The 21,238-nt window shown below is 40.5% G+C and overlaps 2 protein-coding genes across 4 annotated transcripts in view; one reads left to right on the forward strand and one right to left on the reverse strand.

The window, feature by feature from the left end:
• UCHL3 (ubiquitin C-terminal hydrolase L3) overlaps nt 1-9,192 on the reverse strand; it is a 45,867-nt gene extending 36,675 nt beyond the window's left edge. Inside the window, exons 1-2 of the mRNA XM_075741681.1 lie at nt 9,035-9,192; nt 8,774-8,785 (exon numbers count right to left, since the gene is read on the reverse strand). Of these exons, the coding sequence (XP_075597796.1) occupies nt 8,774-8,785; nt 9,035-9,076 (54 nt within the window). The 5' untranslated portion in view covers nt 9,077-9,192. The remainder of the gene's footprint in view (nt 1-8,773; nt 8,786-9,034) is intronic.
• Nucleotides 9,193-12,405: 3,213 nt separating this feature from the next.
• Nucleotides 12,406-20,827, forward strand: COMMD6 (COMM domain containing 6). 3 transcript variants are annotated; one of them, XM_075741684.1, is made up of 7 exons: nt 12,406-12,555; nt 13,355-13,413; nt 14,003-14,068; nt 14,231-14,307; nt 15,585-15,753; nt 16,889-17,041; nt 18,069-20,827. In XM_075741684.1, exons 1-7 carry the CDS (start codon nt 12,507-12,509, stop codon nt 18,117-18,119), a joined length of 624 nt encoding a protein of 207 aa, XP_075597799.1. In that variant the 5' UTR covers nt 12,406-12,506; the 3' UTR covers nt 18,120-20,827. The 3 variants fall into 3 exon arrangements, with proteins under 3 accessions (XP_075597799.1, XP_075597800.1, XP_075597801.1); XM_075741685.1 differs by lacking the exon at nt 12,406-12,555 and adding an exon at nt 12,782-13,055; XM_075741686.1 differs by lacking the exon at nt 12,406-12,555 and adding an exon at nt 13,235-13,253.
• The last annotated feature ends 411 nt before the right edge of the window (nt 20,828-21,238 follow it).

Consider the following 21,238-nt stretch of genomic DNA (forward strand, 5'->3'; position numbering starts at 1 on the left):
TTGGCTGCATTACAAAAGTCATACAGGGGCTCAGGAAGAACACCACCAGCAAGAACAAAACACACCACACATGCCTGTATCTAGTTTATTAACTTTTTCAGAACTTTATTTTTACTGATTGTTGTCATATTTGCAGTTTCCTCTTTTCCTGTTGTATTAAAATACCTTCCTGAAAAACACTTTTTGGTTTTTCACTAGTTCAACTAACCATTAGACAAAAAGTCACTTTTGAAATTACTTTGCTGTGGCAGGTTGACCCTGGCTGGAGGCCAGGTGCCCCCCAGAGCCGCTCTATCACTCCCCTCCTTCATTAGACAGGGGAGAAAAGGTATAAAGAAAAGCTTATGGGTCGAGATAAGGACAGGGAGAGATCACTCACTAATTATCATCACGAGCAAAACAGACTGAACTTACAGAGGGAATTCATCTAATTTATTACTAAGCAAAACAGAGTAGAGCAATGAGAAATAAAATCAAATCTTAAAAACACCTCCCCCCACCCCTCCCATCTTCCCGGGCTCAACTTCACTCCTGGCTTCAACCTCTGCCCCCCTCAGCGGCACAGGAGGACGGGGAATGGGGGTTACAGTCAGTTCATCGCATGGTGTTTCTGCTGCTTCTTCATCCTCAGGGGGAGGACTCCTCTCATCGTTCCCCTGCTCCAGTGTGGGGTCCCTCTCACGGGAGACAGTCCTTCACAAACTTCTCCAATGTGAGTCTCTCCCACGGGCTACAGTCCTTCACAAACTGCTCTAGCGTGGGTCTCTTCCATGGGGTGCAGACCTTCAGGAACAGACTGCTCCAGCATGGGTCCCCCACGGGGTCACAAGTCCTGCCAGCAAACCTGCTCTGGCGTGGGCTCCTCTCTCCACGGATCCACAGGTCCTGCCAGGAGCTTGCTCCAGCCTGGGCTTCCCACAGGCCACAGCCTCCTTCAGGTGCCTCCACCTGCTCCGGCATGGGGTCCTCCATGGGCTGCAGGTGGAATCTTCACACCCCCTCATCCTCCCTCCATGGGCTGCAGGGGGACAGCCTGCTTCACCATGGTCTTCACCACGGGCTGCAGGGGGATCTCTGCTCTGGTGCCTGGAGCACCTCCTGCCCCCTCCTCCTCCTGCACTGACCTTGGTGTCTGCAGATGTTCTTACATCTTCTCACTCCTCTCTCCAGCTGCAAGAGCTCTCTCTAACTGTTTTTCTCCTTCTTAAATATGTTATCACAGAGGCGCTGATTGGCTTGGCCTTGGCCAGCGGCGGGTCTGTCTTGGAGCCGGCTGGCATTGGCTCTGTCAGACACAGGGGAAGCTTCTAGCAGCTTCTCACAGAAGCCACCCCTGTAGCCCCCCCGGCTACCAAAACCTTGCCACGCAAACCCAACACATTTACAAACACCTACGCCTTATCAGCACTTCTCATGAATTTCTCCTTTTTTCTCCCAGTATTCCAGAAGGTGCTTCTTTCTCACTCGATTATTGCTGTTTTCAACTAGTTAAGAGAGAGTGCAGAGAAGATGGAGACAGCCTCATCTCAGCAATGCACAACAGAACAATGGGAAACAACAGACAGGAACACAGGAAATTTGAACTTGATAAGGGAAGCATTTAAAAATAAATTTAAAAAATAATGATCATGGTCAAACACTTGCACAGGCTGCCCAGGAGGCTGTAGAGTCTTCATCCTTTGAAAAATTCAGAACTTGACCAGTTCCCAAGCAACCTGTTTTGAACAGAACATGGTTGGACTACAGAACTCTAGAGGTCCCTTCCAGCCTACCTGATTCTATTCTAAATCACCACAAACTGTAAATCTGTATGTCTAAATATTAGTTAATAGCAAAGACATTACAATAAGCACATTTAGGCATGTTACCTATGTGGTATAACCTATGCTGTTTTCATTGTTGGTACCGCTACTTTAACCTGCTAACTGATAGGCACTGAAAGAAGCACACAGCAATTATCTTTAATACATGATTCTGCTCTGAGGCACACTGGCTACCTTTAAGGTCCATGAAATTTATTTAATTTAAAAAGTTCATGCTTATTTATTTATTTTTTAAAGAGCCTCGGAAGTAGAATGGAAACCCAGTGGACAAAGGAAACCTAGCAACATCTTGACCCAGGCAACTTGACTTCAGCAGTTTAAAATAGTACTTCTGCCAACACGGTTGTGCAGCTGGTACGAAGATTTGATTTACGGGGCTGATAGGTTGTGGAAAGGGTAGACTGGGGTAAGAAAAAGTAAGGGTGCAATTTATTTTAACAGAAAACTTCTGAAGTAGTTAATGCACAATTTAAATATTGTCTGAAGTAGCGATGCCCTTTCCCACTTTGTCACTTGCATGTATAAACAAAGTGAGGACAAACACTGAAACAAAATGGAGTTGAAATTTAGGTGCAATTAAAAGTTGGGCAGCATTTGCAAATATTTCAAGAACGCCACATTCTAAATACAAAGACATTATACTCAGGACTTTGAGTTTTCCACATTTTACTGTGGTATTTGTATACAAGTTCAAGCAATGAAGACAGAAAACTGGCAAAATGCACAAACATTTCCAGACACTCAGATGCAAAAGTCAAAAAGCTTTTGTGGGAAGAACCAACTGTTGTAATTCCCTTCTAAATGCAAACTAAGACACCAACAGAGTCTAGATTTTATTGTACTTCTGCTTAGTGGATTAAAGCATCGCTGTATCACAACAAAAAACACAGTTAAGACTTTCTTCTGCAAAAGCAAAACATGCCTATGGCTTTAGGAAACTGGAAGGACTACATCTAAATAAACCAAGTAAGACAATCAATATTTTGTAACTTTTTCATTCAAGCATAAGAATTTTTGACATTTTGTTAAATTGAAGCTAATCTTTTTCCCTAGAAAATAGTAAGACACTGCATAAAATATGCCCGATGGAATTATCACCAAGAAGACACAGAAAAACATTTACATAACAATTTCTATAAATCCACAAATAGATGGTTGTATTCAGCCCTTTAAGTATCGAATTCTTATTAAACTTATCCATATTACAAATATAGATGTGCAATATTTTGCTTTCAAATCTTTATACATAATTTCTAGAGGCATATTACAAAAAACTGTTTGTTTCACAAGTGAAATTCCTTTATAGAAATAAGGAAACCATTCAAACAATATTTTATTGTTTTGGCATTATAAGGATATCATAATGAAAGAATTAAGAAATATATTTATGAAATTAAAATGAAGGGATCATTTTTAATACATTGTAGAGAAGGCATCTTTCAGACCATTAATCAAAATGACTGATGTGACAAGATGGCAGCAGCTGCAGAAACTTTAGTTCTACACAGCAGGTCAAAAGGCATACCAGAAGCAAATATATGGCTGTATCCTACATGAGGTGCATTAATGTTCTTTACCAACCACTCCTCACTTAGAGTGGCCAGAATATGGTCTTGCTTGAACAAGACATGCTCCATTATAATAAACTTAGGAAATTCAAGATTTATTACAAATTCTTTAATATCTTCAAGTGCTGTATTTCAGGACCTCATAATAAAGTTCAAGGAATACACCCCATTTATCATCACAATTTTTTAATTTTTTTTTTTAATTTGCAGTGAAGGAGGAAAAAAGAAAAACAGAAAGAAAAAAAAAAGAAAAACACTTGCAACTTCATCAAAAATGTGAGATATTGTACACCCACAAAATTCTTAACCTTCCAATTGTGTTAGTTTCTTCAGGGTGTCCAAAAGAGCAGCGATGACTTACAGTTAGTGCTCCTGATCTTCACAATCAGAGGTATATATTTTTAACATACCCATCAAGCAGTTTCAAAACTTAATATTTAGTATGCCCAGGCACTGCCGTAAATATTGAACCAGGACATCACACAGGCAGCAATGCGAAGCACGCAGAAAGCCAGGCTAACCAGCTGGCCCAGGCTTCCTCCGAAACTGCTCCAGTGAACGAGAGCTTAAGAATGCTCGGAACAGAGTCCTGAGCTGCAGCTACTGAGCCATGGGTTCAAAACAGGGCACCACAATCTAAACAATTATTCATAATGGGCACAAGCCAGATCAATCCTCTCTTCCAAATACGTTGTTATACATGTTATTTTTTACAGTGTACTAAAACAATCGGATTCTACTGATTCTGCTGGTTCTTTAAGCCAAGGAAAAGTGGGAAGCGAGGAACAGCATCTTCAGTGCAACAAGATAACCCATCACATGAACCACTATCACTTGTTTTCCACTCTGTAGCACAACATTCACTTAAACAGTGTTTGAGACAGTAAGGGTTTCCTTGTTACAATGTTTAGTTTATACCATTGAAACAGAAATAAGAAACTAAGAAAAAAAAAAAAAAAAAGAGCACAATACAAGGTCAGAAGTGGCAAGTACAAATACGGGAATGAAATACATGGTTTCCTTAGCTTTCAATTACTGGATAACATACAAAGACAGGTCTAAGTCAATCTTTCAGCTATTCATATGAATAACGCTTTAAACCCCAAAACAAGTTGCAATTTTCCCTTTGTAATGTATCTACCTATTTAAACTCAATCAGAGGCCTATATAGCTTGAGATATTTTAAACTAGAAGCAGCCATTCAACAACTGATCTAGCAGTGGATGCCTACAATCCCTTCATATTCGTCCTTGGGCTTATTCTTTGGTATGCTGTGCCACAACTTCCCCTTTGTTGGCTCTGTGGTAGGCTTTCTGGGGTATTCTCTTTACAGAAAGACACAGAGTCCTGGTCTTCCACTTTCTGAGGCTACACTCATAGTATGTGTGCTTTGAAAATGGCCTGTTATTATCTCCCCTACCTCCACTTTCCTTACAACAGAAGAGTTAAACTCCACTCTCCCACCCCCCAACTGAAAAAAAGTAAGCTTAGCTAAGCATTTTCAGAAGGACATCTTTGTTTCTTCACATCCAACTTGCTTTCACTTCAACACAGTAGCTCATCTATGGTACTACCACCCAACACACTTCAGGAACTGTGGGCACTGCGTTTTTAATGACTTTGATCAGTAGGGTTTTCTTTCGTGAAAATTGTGTGATAGTGTTGCAGAGTTCATAAAATGGAAAGACCTTTCAGGAAGAGTAAAGCTTGTTTCCTTGAGATAATTAATCTCTGCATTTGCCTGACACTTGTGTTTCATAATTGTGTGAAGACTAGTTGTATCCAGTTTCTGCCATTTGTTCTGTTTTGTGATTTTCATTGCCCTTGTGACTTTAAAGCCACAGCTGTCAAGGGCATCCCTGGACTAAAATTATTATTTTTTTTTTTTTTTTTACATAGCTGATTCTCAGTACCTTAATGGCTTTAAAAAAAAAAAAAAAAAAAGAAAAGTAGGATCAAAGGCCTGAAAATAACGCTGGAAGGTAACTAAGAACCAGTAAGTAAGCCCTATATGACAAAAGAAACCCAAGCCACAGCCAACTCTCAATAGCTTAACTCTGAACTACCTGAAGCCACTGCTTGAGCTTCATAATCAGATGCAGTCAATTACCCTCATCTGGATATAAGGAAGGCATGAGTTGACATGATACCTCATCTAGGAAGTAAGGATATTTCTTATAAATGCGTGAGATGAAGAAAGGTAAGAGAGATCAAAATATCCACCAATATTGCTTTTTTTGTTTATCTATGCTTGCTAGAGAATCAATCATGGGTTGCAAGCCAGACTGAAGCGATGTCATGATGAACAATCGGCGTGTGTCCAATCTTTTCACTCCAAAAATTTGTATGCAGTCTGACTTTTTTATCGTGGTGGAAGAAATTGAGAACAAGATACACAGCCACACATCATCTGGTAAACAGTGGGCAGATAAACCCCATTTTCTCACTTTCTCTCTCTCATTAGTGGGGAAAGTCTTCTAAGAGATTCAGGAAAAAGGGTAGCACTGGTCACATCAGCCCCCTGAGCTGAAGGTCAAGGAGAAGAAACCATCTCCTGTCACCACTGTACACAAAGAAACCATCTCCTGTCACCACTGTACACAAAGTGGAGCTTTGTAAATGCTGAATCATCAACTCTTTCTGTATCAGAGGTGGACTAACAATTCATTCTTTCAGACTGTAGAAGGGGGGGGACGACCCTATTGTGACAATTAAATCAGCACTGTATGGTACATTTAACTACACTGACTTCTCTCTTAAAAAGATCACCACAGGTATGTGGCTGTGGTATTCCAAGTGAGTCACTGCGATTGGAAATTAAGAAAAAATATTCCTGTTCGTCCTCATCAGCCCGTTTCTGAACTTTAAATAATTCTAACACATACGCATAGAGATCCTATATACACTAAGGATTTAGAAACGCCAAGACTTGTATTATAACATAAATGCTTTCGGATAGAGAAAAACTTCCAAGATATTCCAAACATTTCACATACCCACAACTGAGAAATATCAGTTCTTCTCCATTATCGTCTGAATTTCTACCACAAAGATTGAAAGAGTCTCAAATTTGCAACTTACATTTCAAAACTAGAGAGCACACAGTACGGTAAGATAACATTAAAAGCAAATGAACCTGCATTCAGTGCATTTCCTTTCTAATTGCTATTAAAAAAGGGAATGAAATGATTGGTACAGCAATCAAGATAGGTTAAATTGTAATAACAGTTCTGACTACAACCTAATACTTAAGCATCCATGCATCTTACATGTGACTGGAATTTTTCAGGGTTTTAAGAGTTTACTACCACACCTAGCAATAACATTAATACTAACGGAAGTTGTATGTTCCAAGGATAATCTAACACTCAAGTAAAAAAAAAAAAAACTAAAAAAGTAAAAAAAACCACCAAGAAACACATGGCTAGATGTCTGCGTCAAGAAATACATGTATTCAACTACTACGAGACATGTATATTACAGCTATGAAGAGCACATCATTGGTTTTTGTTTGGTGGGTTTTTTAAATCCTGAAGAATTCTAGAATATTTCACAGAGCACAGCACAGAGCGCCACATAAAGAGTCTGTCATTGCAATTAACAGGATTTTTTAAAAAATGTTGTCACAGCTTGACTTGAATCTCAAATTACTATTATTGTTTTAAGCAGGATATGAATAACTGGTGACTAACAGCCCTGTTGTACCTGTTGTAATACAGTTGTACCTGTTGTAATACACCAGTGCACTGATGAAATTAGAAGAACAATGACTAATAATGCAAGATGTATTCACATTCAACACTGAATACTGACCATTCCCCCCCGCTTTTTTTTTTAATATACGCCTCTAAGTCTAGATAACAACAATCACTGTTCAGTTAAGACTGGCAAAATATAGTGAAGGAGGCATTCTAACTGGTCTAAAGTGGCCTTTTCTGTACAGAAATATTAACAAGAAAATTCTTTCAGAGTGAAGGTTCCTATAATCCACGATCACCCACAATTCACAGATATCATCTATCATCAACACAAAGCCAGTGGGCAAGAGGCAGGTTTTGAACACACTTAGAATTGTTCATCTAATGTTCTTCTAGGATTTTCTCCATATAATATAAACATGCAGTGATGTAAGATAATTAAAATATCTGGAAAAAGTCACTGGTTTTCCTCCCCAATTTCTACTTTACTACTGACAGGACTTTATTCATACCATAACAAACCCATCTCAACATCTGGAAAGTGATAAGAAGTTGGAAAATTTGAAATTCTGCTAGTCATTTATTCACATTTATTTTCTTCCAAACTGCAACTTAGTCTCTAAATTTCAAAAATTTAAAAAAATAAATTTAAAACATGAGGAAATTATAGCATATATTCAAGAAAAGCTCCCAGGAAATGTTGTTAAATTTTAACTCAGGAGTGGGATTAAAAACTTCTCAAACTGCTCCACAACACCAGTACTGTAAGAACTGTAAAATTATTTGTCCTAGGAAACTATAAAGTCACATACAAAATGACCCAGTATGAAATAACCCTTCAGTCTCCTGCAGACTCAGTATATTATAGCAACAACAAAAATAATACATTCTTTGCACACAAAAATTCCTAATTTCCAAAATATTTCAACAAAATAGTTTTAAGAATATCATCTTGCTGCTGGAAGCTTCAGAGTCTTTTGGCTTAAACAGCATCCTTAACATTCTCAATAGGCCCAATGGGATCAACATCTGACCTCTAATGCTTGCTAAAGGTACTCGAATTATCACTGAGAACATGATGCAGGGTTGGAGTATGTGTGATTTCCTTTCACCTAGTTTATCTAGTGCTTACACTGTTTTGTGGATTAGAACAAGCTTCCTTTCTCAATTGTGCATTCCACTACACTAACAACAACAGATCGTGCAGATACTATCATCAAAAAGCAGTAAAGTGCAAATATGATAAAATGACATTATTTCTTATGGTCAGCCAAGGAAGAAAAATACTGTGACACAGTGATGTAAGTTGATCTATACAAGTGCACAAGCCATCATGTACAGGTCCAGAACTAGCACACATTATACATAAATATATAATAATGTTTTAATCCTTAATTAATGAATTTAAACCCACCTTGAAACACATCAATACCCAGACCACATCTACTCTCTTTTCCTTTACTGCTTTTTTTCTTTCATATAGTATCTTTACATGACACTATGTACTCGGAGGTTTCAGGAGGCGACGGTAAGGTCCAATATTAGAAGACACAGCGCAGACACCCGTGGGAGAGAAGGGGTTACTCCCATTGGAGAAGCAGGTGTCTTTACTACATGAAAATGACATGAAATGGGCCTAAAGCTACAGAGAAACTAAAGGTTACCTCAAATAAAAGCTGCTTACCTGGTTCGTGACCTGAAAAGCAAGCAGAAAACAGAGGAGAGTTAAGACCCCTGTTAGATCCGCAGGTTAAGACCTCCCCCGCTCCCTGCCCCCACTAGCCATCCCTCAGCCCGCGATGCTGAGCCCGGAGCGGCCCCAAGCCCTCTCCTCTCCGCCATCCTTCCTCTCCCTGCCTCCTTCCCTCCCTCCCTCCAGCAGCCGGCAGCCCGCCCGCCCGCGCACCCGGCGGCTCTCCACCCACCCCCCGAGCCGGGCACTCACGTCGGGGTTGGCCTCCAGAGGCAGCCAGCGATGGGGCTCCATGGCGATGGCGGTGGGGCGGCTCCCGGTTACCGGCACTGGGCTGAACCTCGCAGCACGGCACTGACAGTACCTCACACCGCCTCGCCTTAGACCTGACCCGGAACCGCACCACCGAGCTGTGCGGGAAAGGGGGGAACAGCGACGAAGAAGCCAACCCTCCCGCGCCCCCACGCACAGCTCTGCCCCGCTCCGGAGCGGCCGGCCGAGGCGACGTACGTAGCGATGAACGCCTCCCCCCCCGACTGCTGGAGGCAACGACGGCCCGAAGACTTCCCGCTTTCTACCCTCTTGGCTCCCCCCGGCAATGGACTCTCCCAGCGGGGCAAGGGGTGGTGCCTCGGCCGCCCCGCCCCGGGCTTGCTCCCAACCGCCGTGGTGCACAGGAGCCGCCAGGGGGCGCCCCCCTCCCCCCCGGCCGTTCGTTCGCGGGGAACACCGGAGCCCGGGGCAACCGGAGGTGGATGGGAGGCAGGGACCAACCGCTTCCAGAGCCGGACCCCTCCCAAACGGCCGGAACCATAGCCCTTCACCGACGGTGAGGTACAGATTGCGTTCAGGAAAATACACCCGTGGGAACGGGACAGACCACGGAGCGAGACGGGACCAAGGGATTCAGACGGAACCGTAAAGCAGGGGCAGTGAGCCACCTCCGTATCGCCCGGGAAGACTTCAGTGCGTGTAGCAGTAAGGACACAGGTGGTGGGGTCCCCTTATGATCTGCTGAAAATTACTGCAAAATGTGTTAAACCCGATTAAAAAAAAACGTATTTCTCTTCTAAAGCCTCAAATCCCCTCGTGCTTTCCCATCTCAGGAGCACAAACGTACCATTTCTTGGCCTTTTGGCTGAGAACAAGCACAGCATAATATATCCATATCCCATACAGTGTAATACACATTTTATATCTATACATACCAGATTTAGCATTAAGCCTTCTTTCAAGCTAACTCAGAAAGGCTAAAAATGAAGGAACGCACCCTTGGCCCCAACCCTCCCCTCGCCTGGGGCCTTGTGTTTTTCAGAAGTAGACATTTGGACAAGGTCTTTTGGTGGAAGCCCATGAGCTTGACCTTCAGGCCTGGCCAGAAAGACCTTGGGCAGTAGGAAGCAGGTGGCTGGACACTTGTGTAAAGTCTAGGGTGAGCAGAGGCTGCAGGGAAGATTGTATCAGTTCACAGGCAAATCAGAGTGCAGTGAGACAGGCAAGCAGTATAATATGAGCAAATAGTCTTTCTAGGTGCTGTAAAGACGGGAGTATGGAAGTGCCAGGCAGCCAGAAAGGCAGGGTGTTGGGGATGCTGCTCAGCTCGGGGCACAGGCACTGGACACACCCAGTTAACCTACATACTTTCTCCTAAATTCTTTTTGAAGAACTTGGTGAAGTTCCTTGGAGTGTTGATGCAAATTACACCCTGTTCTGTAAATGTTAAGTTTGTGAAATGGAGTAAATTACCAAATTATGTTTTTATTTTATTTTACCCCCTGTAATCACTTAGCAGGACTACGGTGATGCTACATGCCTGTGCCTGAAGCTTCTGTATTGACCTATTGACAATACTGCAGCGTATCTCTTCAGCGATCCAGTCTACTTGTAGCTCATGAGATTTGTCTTCAAGTTTCTATACCACGTGTCTCCTCACATTAAGTTCTCGGTCCTTGTCTAGCTAAAAGATGAGCCTGTGCTGTCAGATCACCATCACAGTCTGTATCTATCATCCCCTGCCATGAAAAGCTTCACAGAGCACACTTAGAGAAGGCAGAATTTTCTAAAGATACACAGTTTAATTCTGTGGATGGGCAGACAAGCCAAAATCGTGACATACTTCACCACCCTCTATTCCAGATTCAAAGAACTAAGAGCATGTTTACCCGTTGATGAAAATAACCCGAAAATAACTCCAAATTTCAGCAAATGATTCTGTAATTACCAAACCGACGAGATATTCAACTTCCAATCTATCTCCGCATCTTGGAGAAAGAATGAAAAGTAACATAACAAATATTAGTCATAGTGCTAAAGGCATTACTAAGAGACTTGATGAAATTGTAATATAAAATAATATGTAAAGTTCTCTAGATAACAAAGTATGTAATCGTTACCTAAGTTAAGAACAAAGAGATTGTTAAGTCAAGTCCTTGCTATCACAGACAGATCTTACCAGTACGTACATTGCTAGTGTTTTGACAATCATGAGGTCATAAAAACACATACTACTCAAAAACATTTGCACACTTAATTAGATACTTTAAAAGGGAGAGGCCAGGATCAGACAGACCATAAATGTATAAAGCTCATAAACACACACCATGTTCCATAATAATACTCTTTTCCTGAAATATCTTCTGAATTCTTTCATTAACATTTACTGAAATACATAATTTTAAACTAGCAAGCCCTACTGCGTGCAAGTTATGTTTTACCATTCTGTCAGAGTCTTACAATAGATCTACTGAGATTTTAGTGTTACAATATAGAAAAAAAGCTAAAAGCAAATGTAAAACTGTTTACTAAAGAAATCTGAGAATAGTTGCTATTTTTAAAAGTTGAAACTGGTGAAGGATTAGTATTGGTTTAGGGCTCCAGACACACCCCAAACAGTTCAGTATGCAAAGCTTACTGAACATGATTTTAGCTGTGGTTTTACAATAAATGGCCATTTTCCCATTAAACTGAATACACAGTTTATCTACACAAATCATTCATGAATTGCAAAGTTTATTCCAGGTGTACAGACCGATTCCACAATACACCTGTACAAAATACTGTCTGTGTATCTGTACTAAGTTCAGTACTCCACACGTGCTGCAGGCACACAGAACAGTGCATGATTTACGTACCTAAGACTGTACAAAGAGCACCAAGAAAACCCTGACACCAGTTAACAATAAACCGAACCAAGTAAACAACTTGTTGCGCAAACCAGGTGTGACTTGAACTGGCATTTCCAAAGCACTCCCCAAATTATTCTCACACCAACACGATTTCCCAAGCCATCGCTAGCGTAAGCACCAGCACAGGCCGGCAGTGGGAGAGCAGGGCCGGCCTGAGGCGAAGCACGGGTAGGCCACAGCCTGCAATGCCCTGAGCCATCATCCCCTGGTGACCTTTTCCGCCTGCTGCCTGCAGACTCAAAAGTCTCATAAAACACAGTCTCAGTTTTACTTGCAACTATTTAAGAAACGAGTTACTTGGAGAAATCGCCCCGGCGAGACTCACACCCGCTCAACGTCCAGGCAGGATAAACGAGGTGGAGGACGGACGCCCGCGCGCAGGCAGGCTCCGCCCTCCCCGGGGACAATTGCGCATGCGCCCTGCCGGCAGCCAATAAGCGCGAGGCCGCTGGCTCTGCCTCGCTCTGGTATTGCATGGAGCCAATCAGGGCAGCGAGGGTTGTGTGGCGGAAGTTGGGCCTCGACGGGTGCGCGGCGCCATGGCCTCCGGTTCGGCTATGGTGCTTGCGCGGGCGCTGGAGGCGCTGGGTGAGGCGGCGGGGAGGGGATCCCGGTGTGGGGGCGGAGGGGGAGAGATCCCGGGGAGGGGAGGGGATCCCGGTGTGGGGGCGGAGGGGGAGAGATCCCGGGGAGGGGAGGGGATCCCTGTGTGGGGGCGGAGGGGGAGAGATCCCGGGGAGGGGAGGGGATCCCGGTGTGGGGGCGGAGGGGCGTTGAGGGGGAGCTGGGCCCACCCAGGCCCGCAGGGTAGGGTGTGGAAGGGTGCGCGGCCGGCCGCGGGTGTTCCCCTCTCCTGAGGGCTTAGCCAGGGGGCCGCCCCGCGCAGCCACTTCACACAGGGCCCGGGGGGGGCCGTTCCCGCTAGGTCTTAGCGACGGCTTCTGGTGGGCCAGCGGGGGCCTTCCCGGGCTGTCCGCGGGTCGCCTGGGGCCGCTGGGAGGCCTGGATGTAGCAGCGTGGCCTTAGGAAGAGGAGCGGTCCTGTGGTGCCGGTGCCAGGGGACAGCCCTGGGTATGCCCGGCTTCCCGGTGAGCTGAGGGCCTTGGTGCGGATACTGCCCTTCGGGGTCGGGGGGCAGTTATTCGGGGCTGTCAAACTGCAGTTGCATAGACTCAGTCTGGGGTTCTGAGGCCTTGTGGAATCCCTTCTATTAGAGTCGGGATGCTGAGCAGGTTATGTTAATGCAATTCAGGACAAACTCCTTTAAAGAAAGCCTTGTTTTTAAGGTAAATGCATGATGACCTGGGAATTATTCAGAGAGAGATTAGATTTATTACTATGACACTTTAAGGATTTGCTTCTGATCACTGCTGCTTGTGTTTTGCAGATGCTGGTGGTGCAGCAGATAAGATTAATTTAATACCTCAAGACTTTTTTGCAGAACTTGTAAGTAGGGCAATAAATGGGATGTGGAAGGGTTTCTGGCACTCTTTGATTCTAGGAAACCTTTTTGTTCAAGCTCTTTGGTTTTTGTCTGTTGCAAGGGGAATCTTATATATGTGGTAGCTTAGATTTACATGACTGATAAAATGGATCAATCTTGCTAAGAGCAATGGGATTGCTTTAAATTTCTGTTTTTATAACGGAAGATTTTTAAAAGCTTTTTTTTTTTGCCTTTCATCTAAATGAGACATCAAGCTAGCTTGTCTAGAAAACATTCAGCTTGTTTGCTTAGTGTGAACTAAAACAGGATGACTGTTCAGTTAGTATGAAAATGATGTGTTAAATAGGAATAGCTAGTGAGGTAGTAACTACAAGTCTTGAGTGAGTTTATTTGCTTTTCTTGGATTTTATGTAATTTTAAAAACCATCATTTCAATGACTTTATTTTTCAATCTGTATTTAAAGCATCTTCCTGTTGTCCATTTCTGCATTAACTATTTTTTTGGTTTGTAATCTCCAACTACTCAAATTAGCTTTGTCTTGCATAGTAAAATACACATTAAGAATGTCTTCAAATTTACTTTCTTCACAGTGTGAACAAATAATTCAACATCTGAACCATAAGATCCCAGGTGTAGATACAGCTGAACTATGTCAGGTAGGTTTGGATACTAGCAGTTAAAAGCAAGTATATTAGCTGTATATGCTGTACAGGATGGATTCCCCAAGTCAATTTTTTTGAATGTGTATATATACAAAGAGGTTTTTACTGATGCATAATTTATTATTATTTGTAACTGTTTGAACATTCTGTTTCCAGAGAATTCAAACATCTGGGATTGAGATTAATGTTGGTGACCTGGCAAAAATAGCTGATGTTGTTTCCTTTCTGTTTAGGTAAGCCCAAAATAATTTACTTTACCTCATGCCTTTTTTTCCCTCTACCCCAACTTAATAGTGGTATTAAAAAGTGACATCAAATGTGGGTATAAAATGAGCTGATGTGGGAAAAGGGCGAAAGTTTTTAACTCTTAGTACACAAAAAAGAACTTTTGGGTTTAGTTCATGTTTTTAAATGTGTTTTGTTACCTCATATATAGACTTACTTCTTGTAATTAAAAAAAATGAGAAGAGGAAATTGTTCTAAGATTCTGTCTGCAAGCTTTAGAACTACTGGAAAAATAAAAGAGGAAGCTAAGTCAGCTAGACTGTTGTCTGAAAAAAGCATGTTCTAAAAATCTTCTTGTTTCTTAGAGATTAGAAACAGGCATTTGTGCCTGTTTGAAGGGCACAGTTTCATAATGTTGAAGTCTGCTGTGGAAAAGGCAGAGTTTTTAGGTAGTATGTTCAGCTGTTGTTTTGCTGTAAGTTTTTCTATTTTCAGAAAGATAAAATTTTCAAGATCTTGGTTGTTCTCTTAATATCTGGTATTTAAACAATTTATGTAACATTAATATGACTGAAGAAAACATACCAGTAGAAATTTAACATTCTACTCTTTCATCTATAAAATACAAAGCCTTAAATTATATTAGACCATGCTACTTGGAGGACCAATTCTTTTTCTCTTTTATTAATGGCTCTTTAAGAGGAGTGGATCTGCATGAACAAACCTAGGGTGGGAATTTTTTTTTACCTATTTCTGTAGAGGAAATGGAGTGGCAATTTTCCTCTAGACTTGCTGCCTTTTCATTTGAGGGTTTATTGCATCATTTGACTCCTGTTAGTACCAATTATAACATTACCTAGAGGTCCTTACTTGCCTTTTGGTGATGCTTAAATTACCTCTCCTAAATGTTTAATTGAACAACTGCCTTGTTTCTAAAGTAATAATATTAACTGCTCTATGCACACATATTTCACTGAATTAAGCCTTTTTTCAGTTGCAACAGCACTTGGAGGCTGTGATTATTTTTGTTTTAATTTAATTGTTGTGCAAAGCTTGGTCTCTGCCTATTAAGACACATTAAAAGTCAAGTCATGTTGGTTTTTGCATGTGGATACAAAAGATCAGTAAAATATTCTGGAAAAAAAATCACAGGCTGCCTGGTTATTGTAAAGTATATAGACACATAAAGCAGAAATAAAAAATTGCCTATTTGGGGTGAAGTAAGAAATTTTATTAAATTCATGGAGAATGAAATTTATGTGGTGTTCTTTGGATATACCTATAGCACAGCAGCCAGAAACAGTCTCTCTACGGAAGAACTCGTCACCACCTTGGGCAATGCAGTCACTGCACTGCCAAAGCATGCAGTTCAAGTTATTCGTCATGTATGGAATGAGCATGGTAAATCCATTAGTGTGTCAGAAGATGCAAGAAATATGGCCACACTGGGGCAGGTAACTAAATGAGAAGGTGCAGTTGAGCTAACTATTAACTCTTGAGAAATGTCAGTGCTTCACTGTGTATGTTGTATTGTCAAGCGCATGGTGGTTTCTTGACTGCTGAAAGCTTTCCTACACACATATATATGTTGCCAAATGTCCAACCAGATAAAGAAGCATATACAATAAAGGTTGTCTAAATGCTGAACAGTTTTCTAATATTATTGTTTGGATGATAAAGTCACATTTTATACCTTCAAAAAATTTAGTGCTGCATAGTACTATTAGGGAAGGTGAGTGGCAGTCAGCGTGGCAGATAATTGTATTAGCTGTTTATGTAAATCTGTTTTAAATGTAATTTGAATTGTTCTTTAGAGTTGATAACACCAGCAATTGATTGTTTTATTCTTTGTCTCCCTTATCCTTAAAAAAAAGTTCAAACTTTCTGTCAATTTTCATCATTTGTTTTTTTGGTTTTTGAAAAAATAACACAGAGCATATTTGCATTTTAAGTTTTTTTTTTTTCCTAACAGTTTAAAAGAATATAGAATTAGAAAAAAACATCTTTGAGGCTGGATAGTAAGCTTCTACAGGCTCTCTTCACTTTATTCAACAGTTCTGTCTATCATAAAAGGTTAAAAATAACTTACCTGTCTGAAATGTATTTATGATATACTCTGATTTAGCTGTAATACAGTTATGAAATGCCTTAATTTTATTGCCATTATTGCTATTATAAAATTTTTGTGCAGTCTGAGGTTTTTCTCATGTTTCCACTTGATTTAGAAACTTCTAAAAAAGAAAAGAAAACAAACAAACAAAACCCACATAACAAAAGCATGAATGATACACCAGCCAGGTGAACTCTGTGACTCAGGCCCCTCTTACTAGAGCTTTAAATAGACTGTACTTGACTATTTGCAGTACTTGAATAAGGAAAACAGATTAAGTGAAGTAACTTACTAAATTGCTTATTTTTTCACTATTAAAAGGTGATTTTGTATTCACAGTAACATCTGAATGCGTATGTTTGTTTTCCATTTGGAGCTCTAGATGTCTTACGTTGTCCGTAAAACATCCATCAAAGAGAATAGCAGTGGTATTCTAGATCTTTCTTTAACACCGTTTCCAATTATTTTCTTCTTTGTAGTTTGTAGATATTAAATGGAAACTGGGAGTTGCGATGAGCTCTGACACCTGCAGATCTCTGAAGTATCCTTATGTTACAGTGATGTTAAAAGTGGCAGATCCTTCAGGACAAATAACAGACAAATCTTTTGAAATGACGATCCCACAGTTCAAGGTCTGTAATCCATGTTACTTGATTCAGTCTCTTTAAAACAACAGTGACATTGTTGTGAAGGAGCAACTGTATACCTTGATGCATACGTTTGTGTTGCTTATTTACTAACAGAGTCATTCAGAGATGAAGCATTAAATAAGTATTTAGTGTCAGTGTTTTAAATCATTATTTCATAGCATTTAGTTCTATATCACTCATCTGAAATTGTTAATTTAGCAGTAATTAATCTGTTCTCTTACAAATAAGCTAACAACTGAAGACGTAAAGACTTCTGGATCTTATCAACTGTCACTCTGCCTTATTAAAAATGGATAGAATATTCTAAATCTATGGAATGGGTCCCCAGCCTCAAAATGTGAAACTTGGGTTAAGCCTCACATTTCCTAATGATTAGTAATGGAGGTCAGTCTGCTTTGTCACCACTGGCTCTTAGATGCTATGCCTTAATCAATGAACTTACATAACTTTGTTTAATTTTGCATAAATGTGGCACTTGCGTTGGCTTTCCTATTTAAAGTGGGAATACAACACTTAGAGTATCATACAAGCTTACAAATAAATCCTTGGAGTTGGACTAGCAGGAATTTGAGAAGAATATTCGGAATCCTTAGGTGTTGTGAAATGTTGTATTAATTCTAACTGAAATCTATTTAATAATTTGCTGTTCAACTACTGTAAGAAATGGATGCTATACTTGAGAAGCCTGGATTGTTTCAGTTGGGAATAGAAACATTTGTGTGAGAAGGTTTTTGGGGGGTTTTTGTGAGAGCTACTTTGTATTTTTCTTTCAGAGCATCTTCTATTAATAGGCAAACCCATGCAAATAAGGCATCACCTCTGTAGATTTAATAGTGAATATGCCCAAATGCCAACCAGTCCACAGAAGGAAAAGCAGAAACTTTCAGTTCTGGAGGAAGGAGGGAATGTGAGAAACATGGGTTGTGATTTTTGTCTAATGTGCTAGTCTGAACTACAGTTCGAGCTTTTCTTCAAGCAACTGAAATTTATCTTAACTCTTGCTTTTTAGAACTTCTTCAGACAGTTCAAGGAAATGGCGGCTGTTCTTGAAACAGTTTGAAGAGAACTCTTTTATTTACAGTGAAATTTTGGACAGACTTAGATCAAGTAAATTTCCCAGTTCTACACAGGGAATAAAATGCCATTTTTCAGCAAGGTATGTATCCTTGTCTTTTTGACAGGTATTTGTCATCATCATCCTTGCATTGCTGTGAAGATTTCTTCGCTTTTGAATACTTGAAGCCAACTCTGCAGTGCTTGTGAAAATGTATTCAGCTTTGTTCATCCTGGTAGACAAAAGATCAGGATGTGTATGGAGAAGCATCACTGTAGACTTTCTAATATCCAAGAGTGAGAAACTACATGTAAGAAACTACACATTTAACTCTGGGATGCAGAAAGACACCTGAAAATGTTGGCTGGGAAGATACCAAGGGAAGTGTAAATCCCACGTTAACACTTTTGTCTGTAAAATTGAGATGCGCTTGGACTTAACAATACTACTAAGTATAAGGAGTACGTGAAGTTACACATAACAAGTACACAGTTATTCTTGAAGAATAGCAATGCCAAGTAATTAGTTGCAGGTATTTGCAGACCTGGCTTCCAGTCTTTTAATAACTGGACAATGTACTTGTCCTAACAGCTTGTTTATTTCAAATAGTTACTTCCCACCACCTAGGCTTATAAAATCTGAGTTAACGCATTAAGCTTTTCTGGCGACCCAAAATTTATTCTCTGAAATGAAGCCCAGAGGCTAATTTTAAATAAAGCATTTAATTTAAAAGCATTCTAATATATTTTTGCCTTTGCATTTAATCCAAGTCTAATCTGTGGCACTCTGATGTTTTGATCAGCAGTCTGCTTTCTAATTGAATTAGAATATTGGTTAGTTGCCTGTCTCCAAGCTCTGAACTAGACAAGTCAAGAGGAAACTTGAAAATTCAGGCTGGAGTGTTAGCCAAGCACATCAGAGAAAGAACCACAATAAAAGTACAAGCAGCAAAGAAATCTTGCTGATTGTGTGGTAGGAGTCCACTGGACTGTGTTGCGCACGCTCGCTCCTGGAGAATGTCCTAACCAGCAAAATTTTGACTTTGATTCTGAAGAAAATGGTGGTGGGGGGTGGCATTTCCAAATGAGGAGTGGTAAATCCAGTGTGCTTGCCTTGCTCTCTTCTTGGTTTTGTTTTAGTTTTTTTCTTGTTTTCCATAACCAAAACACAAACTGCAAATATAGTGGGATGTAATAAAAATACTGTTGCATTTCAAGATCTGCTGGTGGTAAATCTGAAGAGAAATTCATACTGATAAGCAGACTGAAGTTTATGCTGCGACTTCAGAATGGTAGAGACTGAGAACCAGTTTTACTGGGGCAGAACCTCAAGTGATTTTTAGGCCCTCGTAAGTGAGAAAAATCTACCTTTCTAATACACTTACATTTTTTAATTAACTTTTTTAGAAGCTGGCTGAAAGTCATTGATACAGGTTGTGCTTGCCTTTTTGTGTCATGAAAATAAGCTGCAGCACACTGCACGTGCTGCATACTGCAATCCTTTCAATAGAGATACACCCCCAGTATTTGGGCATTATGCATGGTGCATAAGAACAGTACTTGGAGTTGCTTAGAAGCCCAAATAAGTGAAACAGCATTGGCTTTAACAAAAGATAGTAAAAGTTTTGGGCCGTGGCCATTGATCTGGATCTTTGTGCTGCTGAAGTCCGAGGTGTTTGCTTTGTGGCTGGGGAGAGCAGTTTGCTCTTTTCTGGGACCCTCTCAATGGAATGTCACAAAATGATCTCGGGACCAGACTCCCTGTTTGCTTTTTCCCTTGTCTGTCTGCAAGGGCTTGGGGCTGAACATAGTGCAAAAAACCCCGCAAACCTCTCTGTGTGTGGAAAAGTGATAGGAGCAGCTGACTTTATTATTCTTTTTTAAATTTGCAGAAGTTGAAGTGTAAGGGCTGCTATAACTGGAAAACATTACCATGCTTTGGCCTAGTGAATTAATTGGTTTACATCAAAGCAAGAGTTCCAGGAAAGGAATACTTTTTTAGTAAAGCTGGAGCCTTACAAATACTTCCCATTTATTCTAATGCACTTAAGTTCTTCATATAGCTGGAAATAGTTGTGCCTTCTTTGGAACTGGATGGAAAAGAAAATGTAATCGTGTCTTAAATTCTAGAAACAGTAATTTAGTAGATGCTAGAAGGTAATGAAAACTTTCAGTTGCCATTTTTGCTTGGTCCATCACGAAGAGGAGAAAGTTGGCAGCCTTTGAAAAGTATAACTTATGTTTTGTCAAGTCAAATATTCTAGAAATATTCATATTTTTTAAATGTCCTTGAACTCCAGCATGTTATAATTCTAGCTGGAAGATGCCTAGACATGTGTGCTGTACCAGTTTACTGTCTGAGAATTTTCAGAGGTGTTCATGGACATCTAGGAGATGTGATTAAAAGTTGGCTATGTACTCAAACTTCTGAGATTTGTCCTGATCACTATCAGTATGAATTCCTATACTGAGTAATGGAAGAATCAAGTACTTCATTAAAAAAAACCCAACAAACTGAAAACCTATGCAGGGTAGCAATGTTAACATGTTCAAACAAGCTGTTGAATTGTTTGTCTTTATGTGCAGAAACCAGATCTTTTCAAAAAGAATCAGGAGTCCTTGTGGGTTCCTAATTCTACTTGTTGATTGATATGAAATTGTATAACATGAATATTTTTGTAAGCCCACAGTCATTAAACATATAGGTAACAAAGATGAAGATGGTTTGTATTTTGTTTTAAGTCTACCACATGAAAGTCTCTCATAAGTACTTTAATGGGTAAAGTTCAGGACTAGACTATGACTAAACTTCTTTCCTTATTAAATTAGGATGGGGTTCAGACTTTCTCTGTGGTGGGGTACCAAGCAGCTGAGGGATAACTGCAGTCTGCAAGGAATCTTTGTATTAATTACTTACAGCTAGACAAAATGTTGTATTGCACCAGGAGAAGACAGAGGACAATAGAGATGAGTGAAATTTTGCAACAAATTGCACTCAAGTGGTTTTCTTTCCTTAACTGTATCTAGGAGACAAGTAAACAATTTTTCTTGTCAACATTTGCCTGGACAGAGCAAGGGGAAGGAATGGGAGGGGGGGAAAGGGTCTTACAAGGTAAGCAATCCCAA

Source organism: Balearica regulorum, chromosome 1 (assembly GCF_011004875.1).
Source record: "Balearica regulorum gibbericeps isolate bBalReg1 chromosome 1, bBalReg1.pri, whole genome shotgun sequence".
Lineage (NCBI taxonomy): Eukaryota > Metazoa > Chordata > Aves > Gruiformes > Gruidae > Balearica > Balearica regulorum.